The sequence below is a fragment of the Sphaeroforma arctica genome (assembly GCF_001186125.1).
Source record: "Sphaeroforma arctica JP610 unplaced genomic scaffold supercont1.53, whole genome shotgun sequence".
Taxonomy (NCBI): Eukaryota; class Ichthyosporea; order Ichthyophonida; genus Sphaeroforma; species Sphaeroforma arctica.
This window is the reverse complement of record NW_014040505.1, coordinates 120,306-132,810: the sequence shown is the minus strand read 5'-3', so window position 1 is coordinate 132,810 and position 12,505 is coordinate 120,306. Positions and strand designations below refer to the sequence as shown.

General features: G+C 44.7%; 4 protein-coding genes across 4 annotated transcripts in view; 2 read left to right on the top strand and 2 right to left on the bottom strand.

Annotated features, from left to right (window-relative positions):
• Positions 1-38: 38 nt before the first annotated feature.
• On the top strand, positions 39-3,648 carry SARC_01369 (hypothetical protein; the record flags this gene model as incomplete). The annotated part of the gene is made up of 6 exons (XM_014304925.1): positions 39-423; positions 1,449-1,591; positions 1,811-1,893; positions 2,292-2,536; positions 2,848-2,980; positions 3,242-3,648. The coding sequence occupies exons 1-6, from the start codon at positions 130-132 to the stop codon at positions 3,646-3,648; spliced, it is 1,305 nt and encodes a 434-aa protein (XP_014160400.1). The 5' UTR covers positions 39-129.
• Positions 3,649-4,769: 1,121 nt separating this feature from the next.
• Positions 4,770-8,043, bottom strand: SARC_01368 (hypothetical protein; the record flags this gene model as incomplete). Its single annotated transcript, XM_014304924.1, has 8 exons — positions 7,928-8,043; positions 7,195-7,225; positions 6,954-6,990; positions 6,664-6,808; positions 6,319-6,392; positions 5,958-6,081; positions 5,443-5,618; positions 4,770-4,940 (listed from the first exon to the last, which is right to left on the bottom strand). The coding sequence occupies exons 1-8, from the start codon at positions 7,977-7,979 to the stop codon at positions 4,770-4,772; spliced, it is 810 nt and encodes a 269-aa protein (XP_014160399.1). The 5' UTR covers positions 7,980-8,043.
• A 537-nt stretch (positions 8,044-8,580) lies between these two features.
• On the top strand, positions 8,581-12,146 carry SARC_01367 (hypothetical protein; the record flags this gene model as incomplete). Its single annotated transcript, XM_014304923.1, has 2 exons — positions 8,581-11,693; positions 11,869-12,146. 2 exons carry the CDS (start codon positions 8,581-8,583, stop codon positions 12,083-12,085), a joined length of 3,330 nt encoding a protein of 1,109 aa, XP_014160398.1. The 3' UTR covers positions 12,086-12,146.
• Positions 12,147-12,157: 11 nt separating this feature from the next.
• The window catches only part of SARC_01366 (hypothetical protein), a gene marked incomplete at both ends in the record, with an annotated part of 28,931 nt that continues 28,583 nt past the window's right edge, over positions 12,158-12,505 (bottom strand). Inside the window, one exon of the mRNA XM_014304922.1 lies at positions 12,158-12,322. Coding sequence (XP_014160397.1) covers positions 12,158-12,322 — 165 coding nt within the window. The remainder of the gene's footprint in view (positions 12,323-12,505) is intronic.

Genomic DNA, 12,505 nt, shown 5'->3' with positions numbered 1-12,505 from the left:
ACACACACACACACACACACACACACACACACACACACACACACACACACATATATATATATATATATACATAAACATACATATCTGTACTAAAACAGCTTCTGCTATCTGACACTTTGCAACACCAATATGGCGTTACCCAACGATGGCAGCTTCCTGGCCATGTTTCAGAAGAACGCCTCAAAATCTCTTGTTCCGGAGAAGACATCGCAACGAGCACAAATGGCACCACTCTCTCACACACAAGCACACTCCAAACCACATACTTCCCAGACGCATACGCACATACCAGCAGCGCAGATACAACAACAGATGGGAAGTATGGCAAATATAGTAGTTGCAAGTGGTGAATCTCAAGCAACTGCAGAATATGCGGATACGGCAAAAGTAGCGGGAACGGATTGGCCGGTAGTAAACAGTCAGGTGAGTGCGTTAAGCTTTGTTTCAAAACTTACAATTGACGCAGTATTCATCGTGACCTAGTTTTCATATAGATCTGCTGTATCTGCTGCTTCGTTGTATCTCGAGGGCTGGGGTATCTTTTGATTCATTCTGTTTTAGGGCTTCCTGAAGTACAACTATAGTATTAAAAGGAGTTTCTTTGCGAATATTCATCATAGTACATATATGCAATAACATAACCTTTCAAATGTAAACACACAATTGCAGGTGTAATGGGCGCATTCGATAGATGTTTGCTCGCGTTTCTTCATTAGCGTTTCACTGTACATGATGCAATCACCAGATCATACGATGTACTTTATTTATTTTATACGAGACTGAAAGCCAATATATTCAGCAGGATGTACGTGTGCCAGGACATACAGCGCAAGTGATGTTTGGTCAGTTTCACCTAGATCGCTAGATTTAGCAGGTAATCTACATAGTGATCAATTAACCAATCAAGCCTCTTAGCAGATTATCTCTGAATCCGTGTATCATCGGCTAGTTGCCGCTCCATACTGTTTAATACCTGTTTCCCGCACTTGAAATTAAAGGGTATGTATATCAGGGGGAAATCCTAAGGGAGCTACCACTTCAAGCTGTGGAGTCCAACATCTGAACATGTATAGTGCTGTGATACTCTTTTTCTGTTGCCTGCATATTCTGCCTGCATATTCTACGTCGCGCACGTACTCACTTAGACACTTACGATTATTTCACGGTCTGTTTCTGGTGACTGAAGATAGATTGAAATGGTGTTTGCATCAGTATTAGATACAAGTTAGCTAAGCACTTATAGGCATATGTCGACTTATTGTGTCACTTTGCCGAGATGCTGCAGCGTAGATAGCATGTATGACATATTGTACGAATAGAGCGTGTGCCCTTGCGCATGATTTCAAGCATCCATAGGATACCAAAAGTCCTAATACCTTGTCCATGTGTCCTATTCTCTTCTATCTAAAACGGAAATTGATATAATTTCTAATCATTATTCTTCACAGTATCACGACCCATTCCAACCAGCGAAACCTCCTACGGACCCCAAAACACTAGCACTGATCGAGTCGTCAGTCAGGGATATTGTCAGTCATGAGACCAACATTGTGAAACTACGAAATGAGCATGAAGGGGATGAGGCATACGGGTAAGTAATCTGCTTATTCATATATCGTGAAAGGCGTGCGGGATTGATTGCATCAGTTGAACTAGTGGTGTACATAGGGTGCGTTGATGCCAGTATGTGACTTTGACGGTAAGTGTCAATGGAGAGTCTTGTGTTGCACTTTGGAAAGGGCTACCCGAATGGTCATCTTAACTCACGACGGACTACGTGTCAACATACGCTTTTCTTCCTCCACTGCAGGTTTCTCAACACGGAGAGTCAATACTACAATTACTTTATTGAGAGGATCGAGATTCATAGCCAGGCAGACTACACCGCCAACGGTAAGTGTGGAATAAATTTCATGGGTATAGAAAAGATTGTGATGAGGGTATAGTGGGTGTGCGCAGCAGTGGGGTTCATTATTTTATTAGCGTAGGTATGGCTTTTCCAAAAATATAGGGTGTCATAGGGGTTGAAGGGACCTGGAGGTAACACTGTATCTTGTTTGTGCATGCACCGTTTGTGTATGTACCTACACATGGTGTGTTCCCAATTGCAGAGCAGGTGCCGCCCGTGTTTAGATGGATTTTCAAGTACAGTTGGTCTTTTATAGAATCAAAGATACTGCACAATTCATATATTGACCCCACATTAGGCATGATACTGACACAGAACAATGGCCAGATACCCATGGATAGATATAGATACATGTTTTTGATATGCTTTCTGCTCTATCCAGCCCTGCCCGTTGCCAGCAGCATCAGCGGAGAGTCAAGTACAAACAATGGGAATACCCAAGGGAGTCACAAGAGTGATAGTGCTCAGGGAGCGACAGGGGTACTCAAGAATGCCGACGGCACGCGAAGGAAACGGAAGAGCAGATGGGGAGATGCACCTGCCAGTACACCGAATCAAAATCATCACCGTACACAGATACAGTCGCAGCCACAAAACCCCACACAGCCACAGCCACACACGAAGAAGGTACTGTATATCAATCTCGGAGTTTAATGACACATGATTCAGAGTGGGAGGTTCAATATCACACCGAGCTGCCCTCATGTACACTATATGGGGTTGGATGTCGTGTTCGTGTATGATGCCAGTAGTCACTCAATCACGATGGATGCCCGTGGAGAAACACACACATATAAAACACCTAGATCTCCGTTGAATTTGAGATCTTAACCACCCCTAAGAGTTTATTGTCTCTGATTGTTTCAAGAATTCGATGATCTGTTGCGACATCTGGTTATCTAATCTATATTATTGTTTACACGCTTAATCTGATGTAGGCTTATGGCGGGGGACATGCTAATAGCAGTGCCGACTTCGGAGGGTCATATAACGAGAGCCAGGAAGAGAAAAACTTCAGACATGCATCCTGGATTCACCAGCAGAGGGCGCGAGAAATGCAGGAAACAGCAGGTGAGTATCCTTGTAGTCGCTTATAAGAGGGCTGAGCAGGACGTGAATTGATTTAATGGCGTTTTGGCTCAGTTGTGTGCTGCTGTGCTGCTTCTTTGTGAATGAGAGCTTCCGATCAAAATGATCGGTTTGAAGCGTTGATGGCGTTGTCTTTACCCATGTACTAGATTGGTCGGTGATTGGTACACTTGCTTGTAGTGCTAGGCCAGTGACCTCTCCCTGTCGTCGTTAGGTACTAATCTGTGTCGTATCTCTTTATAGAGCGTGCTAAACAGCTGACGGAAGCGAGGAAAAGCGGGTCCAAGCACATGGCGGACTACTTACCGAAAGGTGAACTTGAAAAGTTCATGCGTAAAGCAGAGGCCATTCGAACTGGCAATACAGACTACGATGACAGTGAGTACCAAGAGCACAAGATAGGGGAGGACAATGTCGGATATCATATGGTCGAACAAGGCGGCTGGGAGGAAGGCCTGGGATTAGGTGCAGCAAATCAGGGTATAAAAGTCCCCGTGAAGCGTGCAGCGGTCACCGGCGGCATGGGATTGGGCTCGGGAAAAGTGGGCGAGGTGTGTTGTTGTATGGTGTCAGCTTTTGTAGATGACTTCACTGTGCTTGTCATTTGGTCTCCTGACGAGGTTGTACTGATGAATGACCTGACACAGTGAGTGAGATTACATTGTACTTGTTATTGCGATGGATGCTTTCGTAGACAATCTGGGTTGATCGGAACACATACCCTTAGTGATTTATGTTACACAGAGTATATTGGGCGGCTGCGCCTTGAGGTTCTCTCGCTGTTGCGTCACCATACTTGTGTTATCAACCAAATATGGCTTCCTTGATCTTTTTGGTTGTCTGCGACACGCTCTGTATCATGTACATCGAGCGCTTTGCTCCGTGTTTCGCTTGCATTCGTTGGCACTTTCATCCTTGTTGATATTCTTTCCCCTCATCTCTATATTTACATGGTCGCATGTGTGCCTTGGTAACTCCATTCCACCCAGCACTTATCCGATTTTATTTATCAACTATCGGTAGGTCAAGCAAGGCGATGACGAGTTCGAACTGTACAGGAAACGAATGATGCTGGCGTATAAATTCAGACCGAATCCTTTGGTAAGATAATGTGGCATATTTTCGAGTGTAATATGATCATGGATATCCCGCACGGTACAACAAACATTCAATCGCAAAATATATTTTGATCGTATCCACACTGCTTGATAAGATGTGGTCAGCATTGCCAGTGGGCTCGTGTTAGATGTGAACTGGCTGTGCAGCCTCAAACACCGACGCGCATTGAGGTCATGCATCGACCATGCAACCATCGGCCACCTTCTCACTTTATATGTACTTATAACATCTCAACAGAATAATCCGAGGAGAGAGTACTATTGAGAACTTTGCCCGATTCGTCGGCGTCTGGCACCATGTATACTTTTATTTTAGTAGAAATCACGTGTCTCCGTTTTTAAGTTTTGTAACGGACTGAATAAAAACTTCGGAACGTGAAACAAGAACGAAATTTACTCGCCACTAAATGTGTTCGAGAATATGGTAGAATGAACAAAAAGCAATGGAAGCAGAAGTGGTTCAGAGTAAGCTTTGTCGGCATACGCCCGGAACCTCTACTGAATCATACAACTGAAGCACGATTGTAAGTGCCAATCTCAAATGTGTATGTGTTACGTCAAGTATTGGTCAAACTTCAGCTTACACTGATCTCTACCTCGGCCTGGGTAAACACCCTACATCACTCCCCGCGATTACGCAATTACTCTAGGTATCATTTCCGTCCGAGTATAGAGACCTCTCGCTCCAACCTCTCGATCTCTAGCCTTTTCGTTTCCAACTCATGGAATTTCTGTGCGACCCTTGTGGATGGCACGGTTTCTGAAATCCGAATGTAGTTTGTATCGTCCTCCGGCGTGCTCTTGGCTCCAAAATCATCTTCGTTCTGAAAATGTGGTGATCACGCGTGAGCGGTACATGAATGCAGTTGTTTGTCAGCCCTAAACTTGGTGAGTGCAACGAGAGATGGCGGCTGTCTGTTGTTTTAATGTATCGTAGTGATCGATCTGAGCAGGCGATAATTTGTATACAGCTGCGAGGGTGAGTGGGAGTGTGAGACATTTACGGTATTGCTTGGTGTGTCGAGAACGATAGAGATGGTGCTCATTTGGAGATTTGAAATACCCTCTCGCGCTAGTTGCAGGTTGCCTTTTGCTTAGCTATGGTTCTATTAGAAACACAGTAATGGTATTAGAAATTGTGTTTGCGGTTTGCACGCGTAAGACCATTTTGCTCGAATACTTATTCATTTCTCGAATACACACAAAGCCCCGTATTGTTATGCATAGGCGGTATCTTTCTACATGTATAGGTATGCATCCTGATAAAATGCCCACGTAAATTGCAGAATTGCAATGCTGTTCGTACCTAAAGTCACAAACACATACCTGATATGTGGAGGGCCAATCCCGTGGTATTTTATACACTTCTCGCAAAGAGTTATACTCGAACGGGGCATCCCTTGCCCAATTACATGTGGGATGGTTCCTGCAGCAGGCCTGATCCAGTGGTTCTACATAAAGAAGGATCTTCCGCATCTCATTCTCAGTGATTGGATTGAAGCCTGCGATTAAAAGGCATGATAATTATACATACTTGCATACACGTTCGATCAATTTTACATGTTTGTACACGCAGATACTCAGGTCATGCAGACAATTCTACAAATCGCTTCAAACATCAATCGACTTCTGTTTTTAATATGAATTGCAACTTCGACCAGAAAACCCTTGGTTCCAGCATGTGAGCTTACGCTTGTATATGGTGTATAGTTTAAAGTAGAATATTGACAGCCAATCTAAACCGTAAACAGCACATTCTAACGTGCAAAAATTGAATCGCATTGACGGGTAAGGTATGAAAATCATATGTGTACGCCGTATCAATATAGTGTATCACTCACCGATCGGGTTATCCTGTGAATCGCCAGTGATGTAGTGAACCTTTTCAGGGTGGTGGGTCAGAAAGTTCACGCAGGCCCGCAGGAGAGACTTCATTCTTAGACGCAGGATATTTATATTCTCCGCCTATCTCAATGAAATATAATATTGGGAGATTTTTTTTCAACGAGGATGTGCGAGGAAGTGTATCAGGGGTACTAAGATTCAATTTTATAACATACCGAGTTTCAAATTTGCATTGTATATCAAGTTATGAATGGGACATCTGTTTATGTTTGACATAATAAGTAGTCTGAAGCCAAAAAAACTCCGCTGAAGGTCATCTAGACTTTGCAGAGCTCTACTGCGCACACCCACGCATACCTCGGGATCACCTATATTTCTCCTTCTTAGCCACTCATCAGTTAGCTCGTCACGATTTATAGGCTGCTCTAGGCCTGGGAATTAGAGATGATATACATCGGTTATGTACTGCAAACGTTGAATATGCAGCTATATTGCAGATGTCAATTTTATTACTATCCGTGCAGTTTTTGCAGAAGCAAGGGCCGACACAAAAATAAACCCCGCTATCTTTAGTATTGTATCGGTCATCTACAAGCACACGGACTAGTATATATGTAGCTATATTCGAGCGTTTACACACGCGCATAGAGACATACACATTTTCAGGCGTAAAATGAGATATAAGTATGTTTCGGTTCTCACCAAGTTCTTTTGCCTCATTTCGCAGTCGAGCGCGGTATCGTTTCATGGTTTGCAGAGTCGCGCTTGGTTTGACCTTGTGGCAAATATAGAAGGTACTCTCAGCATCTTGTTCCGCATCACGTTCCCTTTGCTCCTGGATGTCGAGCTACAAGGATATCCAGTCCAGATCCGAGAGGCAGATCTTAGATTGCATTGCTTTTATTTCATTTCGCAGATACTATTTTGTAAGGCTTAAATACGCTTAACATAATGTTTGCAAGATACAGTAAAACTGGGGAGCTGGTACACACCTGGTAACGATAGAAGGCCAGAGAGAAAGCGGTCAGCCTAATTGGTTGAGGTGCAGGGAAGTGAATGGGTCGAGACGATAAATATTAGAAGCATGTGTTATTGAATTTTCGTTTTTACACGACCAGCTGCATATTCGACAATTATTAGTGAAATCACCGCACAGATGTTATCTACAGCAAGTGGATCTAGATATCAGCTTTAGTGCTGGCTATTGATTTGGAATGGGAATTGGCTACTTACCCGACACACGCGTTCACGAAGCCGGCCTCGCCTGCATGGAAAAATAAGATATACCAAATACACGTGGGTGAGCAAGACTTGCTACACATTAGCATCCATGATAGTTCACAAAAGTGTAGAAGTGTTGTAGCGAGAGCATCTATATGTCCATGATCGCATACAGTCACTAAGCCATATTCTGCGAGCTCAATTTTAGGAGAAAAAAAATACAGTCCAGTACAACTCGAAAGTATTATAGCATAAAAAAACCCAGCTAGTTTCTGTGCTGATTCCGACTTGCATATGTAGTATGTTGAGTATTCAACGTATTGCTCCGCAAGCACTTTGTGATTGCTATACGCACGGGTTAGTACCATTTTGTTGATTGGGCCCATCTCACATAGTTTTCACTCGAAATTAAGTGCTTGCGAATGGAACGCAATCGCGCAAATACTGAGCTTATAGCGTTCATGTTTGATACAGGTGCTTGATGATTATGTGTGGTCGTTCTTACAATCTCGTTGCAGAATATGAATATTGTAAACTCGAACTATAATTTTCGTATCCTAACTGGAACCGCGATATGCTGTTTTGAAGTGCAGCACCTAGCGCCTACTATGTACTTATCGATTAGATGATAAAAATACATACTTAGGCGAATATTACACTGACTTATACACCCATATTGGCGCCGAGAGACATTTGGTACCACTTGAAACATAAATCTATGCGAAGGCCCTTCTATGTGATATACCTGGTCCCAGGCTCTTCAGAAAGCCGCGAAACCTGAGAAAATGGCCAGCCATCGTTGATGTATATTTTACTATCAATCCGAGGAATATTTTTTATGTATATATATAGACATGTGTGCACATATTGCAATAATATCGGTATGTGTTAATAGTTTTTAATGTTTATACTCTACTCCTCTATTGTCATATCTTGTATCATTTTTTAAATATATTAATATTAGACTTTGTCGTTCCCGCCAGCGAACAAGTTCAACACATTTTGTTTTTTAAAATAAAAGACTAAGAATTCATTACTGAATACAGTAAAGATGACCCAAAAAGCATTTTGGAAATGGAGAGACTCGATTCAGCAATCGTAGCCAATCAGGAACCAATCAAAACGGAGAGTTATTTCAAGAAAAAAATATGGTTATCACAAAATCAGTTTCAGAATGCAACAGACACAATGGAAGCAAACAAATGTGAACAAACAAAACGGCATGTACCGCATATCATATTTTTACCTATACGTGCTTCATTGATGGACTACCCATGAGGCACTATTTACCTAGTTGCGCTTTCAATGATAAGCATATAGTCGTTTCCGAGCCCACGCGCTATAGCCATCATGTTTTAATACTCAGCATACCGTCTGACACCGTTTGGTGGTATTATGATGTCCAGCAATGACGACACAGGTCAAAGTCAAAGACAAGCCACTAGCACTACACCATACATCGCCATCTCTCCGCGAGACGCATTTAGTGCATACAATCCATCTATACGGATGAATCATGGCCAAATTAATTCTTCGTTCCCTGCGAATAGTATACCCGGGCACACTGGGAATGCAGATGCATCATATGCACCACTGGCACGCCATTCGGGGGAGGTATTCAATGGTGGTCCTCACCGGCCCATAGAGGCACCTTGCTACGATGTGAGGTACAAACGATTCTCCAGTATCGAGAACTTCGTGCCTATACATCCACGGGCACCTTCTACGGCGTCGAATTTTCTCGGACATGCACATCCGCATACACCAGTACATCCCACACACACACCTGCGCATGCCCAGCCCACACACGCGCAAGCATCTAGCCACCATGCAGTACGCCAGCATCAGATGTTCCGATCAGCGTCGTACTCGGCATCATCGAGCACACAGCTCCCACACGAACAGATACACACACATACACATGCACAAGCACTACAGATAAAGACCGAGCCCAAGGCACATTCACAGATGAATCTGGGGTATGGACCAGGCTCAGGCAGTTTGAACATGCCTTATTATCAGCACAATCGCAGTGTTATACCGATCACCACTATAAATGGCCATCACCCCCACCCCTCGTCTACACCTGGTAGAGGTACACGGCGCACCCGCACATTCTCCATGAGTTCAAGTATGCCTTTAAGACAGGTGGAGGGGCATTTTCTGATGTCACCGGGGTCTGTAGATGGACCTTTTCTAGTTTCACCAGGAGGGCACCGGCAATTACAGCCGGAAATACTCAACAGAAAGGCATCATTGTGTCCCAAGATGCCTCGGAAACGTAGATCATTCTCTGAGTTGGTACGTAATCACAAGTGCCACTACAACTACTGTGACCGTGTGTATGCCTCGTCCCTGGCTCTGGTGCAGCATTTGAAGATCAAGCACAACGATTACACGATGTTACGCACCAGTATTGCGCGCAACGCCTCCAAGAACAAACAGAAAGGGAATCTCAACACCAAACCCAACGACGCAAATCAGATGACGACGAGTTCGGCAAATGATAGCCTAGTCCGTACCACTAATAGTAACTCCGAGCCGGAGTTCCAAAACCGGTGCATGTCCAGCGATAGTCTGGGCCAGAGTGTCCCGGAAAAGTTGCAGATCGAGCGCTCAAGCTCCGTAGGCGCATCTAGCATGTCGATGGCGGGCTACAATGATAATCGTAGCATCTCCTTAAGTTCGGTCGCGTCGCTATTCGAAGACATGGAAGTTCTGGATGAAAGCAGAAGCACCAAAACCCCGAAGCAGAGCCTAGACACACTCGACGAGTATACACCGCAAGAGACTGATAACCGGCAGTACAATACTGATGTGCAAACCCAAATTAACAGCAACACGTTCGATTTAAATTCCGGTGCGAATAATACCACAGCAGAAGAAGATCGGCAGCAAACTCGAGATGGGCCGCAGAATAATATAGCATCGCGCCAGGGGTATCTGTATGTCGCTCCGCGAGCTACCCTACCTGTCCCGATTTCGCCTGCGTCTGCACGAATGGACTCCGAGAATCTGCATCAGTCTCCTGAGGGAGCTCATGCGGCTATTCAGGTACATGAATCCGACAACAATGATGTACACAGTGCAAAGAAGTTTCGTTCGACACCACCTATTCAGATCCCGGGCAAGGCTCACTCGAGTGCGGAACACTGCGGAACCGTTCACGGTACATACGATATCCAGGCAAGTGAGGGACATTTCAACTCCACTTCGTCATTCGGTATGAGACCTAATGAAGACGGGAACGACGACGTGGTGACCCAAATGGCATCTTACCCTGCCAATATACTCCATAACGAGGCTTCAAATAGCTCTACAGACTATGCCCGTTTTTCGTATGCAAGCGATAGTGTGGACAGTTTGCAGTCCTTCAACGACATCTCGTCACAAACACATCCACATCCACAACCGACGTCTACACCAATAGAACCAGTGTCCACAACACCAGCGAGTGCAGCTGCGAACACCAACTTCTACCACTACGGCAGCCAGCCATCATCCACCGGAGCTGGGTTCAACCCAGATGAGACTCCGGAGGACCCAAAACGAGGCAACCAAACGTTCTCGTTCTCGGACAGTTCAGCAATGAATTTGCACCGGTCAGCTTCTGCTATAGCCGGGGGTTCGTTAGACATGTCCCATAGCGGCCATAACCTGCAGACCTTGGCCCGACACAACACCGACGGATCACTGCCCAGTTCGCAATATGCGCTGTTCGGCTCTTTGGATGTGAACCATGGAGACATTGATCAAGGAGTTGCCACCGCCCACAATCACGGCAGCTCTGTAGGCAAACTCTGGAACGGTTCCAGGATGATGAGCGATCATGATCACCAGACACGCGTAGCACGGGGTCAGATGGCAACTGTGAGTGAGATGGATCTTTCGGCAATGTCGGACGGCTTGCCACACTTGGAGTTCCTGAGTAAGGGGCTTGAGGCGGATGTAGATGTAGATGTGGATATAGACGTGAACGTATCGCACGATATGGAGAACTTTGACTTCACGCATGATATCTCCTCACACAGCTCAGCTCCGGCCTCGGCAAGCATCGTGAAAGACTCGGATACGAACGATATGAACAACGAGGGCCGAAGCCAAGACTCACTCCTTGGCAACAACAACTGCTCCACCCCACAACCGATCGAACACCTGGCAGTAGACACCTCTATGGAGCCACTCGGGCAACAGCAGCAGGAATTGTTTGATGCAGTGACCAACCAGTCGCTTCCCTTCACATACTCGGGGCTGAAGTATTCCACATCGTTTGCCCAGACCCCCCGTGGTGCGGGGAGTGTCGGCGGGCCTGCAGTACCCGGTGATGCTCAGTCAGACCACGGAGAAGGACATGGCGATACGGTGGGCAGTGTTGATCACTCTGAAATCCAACATCAACCAGAATCTGGAGAGGATGTGTATCAAATGACTGAGAAAGCGGATATAGGTTTAAAGTCGCAAGGAATGATGGGTCTTCTGAGCAATCTCAATTTCCCTGAAGATGTCCACAGGTATGTATGGGTTAGGCACTCATTAATAGTCCTCCGATTTTTTCGAAGTCGAACTGCACGAAAAAAAAAGCTCTAGGCCTGCATGTCAACTGTCATTTCTCCTTTTCTCAAGCGTGGATTAAGTGTATATGTATTGATACCTAGCTTCTGTACTCCGCCTACCTATTATTTGCAGTAAAAATCATCGGCTTGTGTCGACCGATTCTTTGCCCGAGTCAGGAAGGCTGCTCCAAAATCCGAAGGGATTGGCAACACTTCCGCACTTTGACGCCCACGCGTACAGATCACCAGCCATTGAGTGCGACAATTCTGAGTCCGTGGATGTGACCATGTCGAATGCAGACGAGAACTCGACGTTCGCTAACTACATTCACAATCACCAACCAGCATGAACATATTTGTTTGTTCTAACCTTTATGTTTGTTTTGGCCTCATGTGTCGTTGTCACTGAAGCACTTCAACATTTATGGTCGTATGCCAATACCACCAGCTCCACCAGGGTGACTGTGTCGATACGCTGTAGCTCCACCAGGGTGACTGTGTCGATACGCTGCAGCTTCACCAGGGTGACTGTGTCGATACGCTGTCCATAGCAAAACCTTCATAACTAGCGCATTCCGTGGCCAAATCTTCCAACAAAAAGCTACAACAGTATATCCCAGTATAGATATACATATATATATATGTTTGTATATTTGTATTTTTTATTTATATATATATATGTATTTATATGTATGTATGTATATATATATATATATATATATATATATGCATATTATATATATATATACTTATATATATACTATATAGTT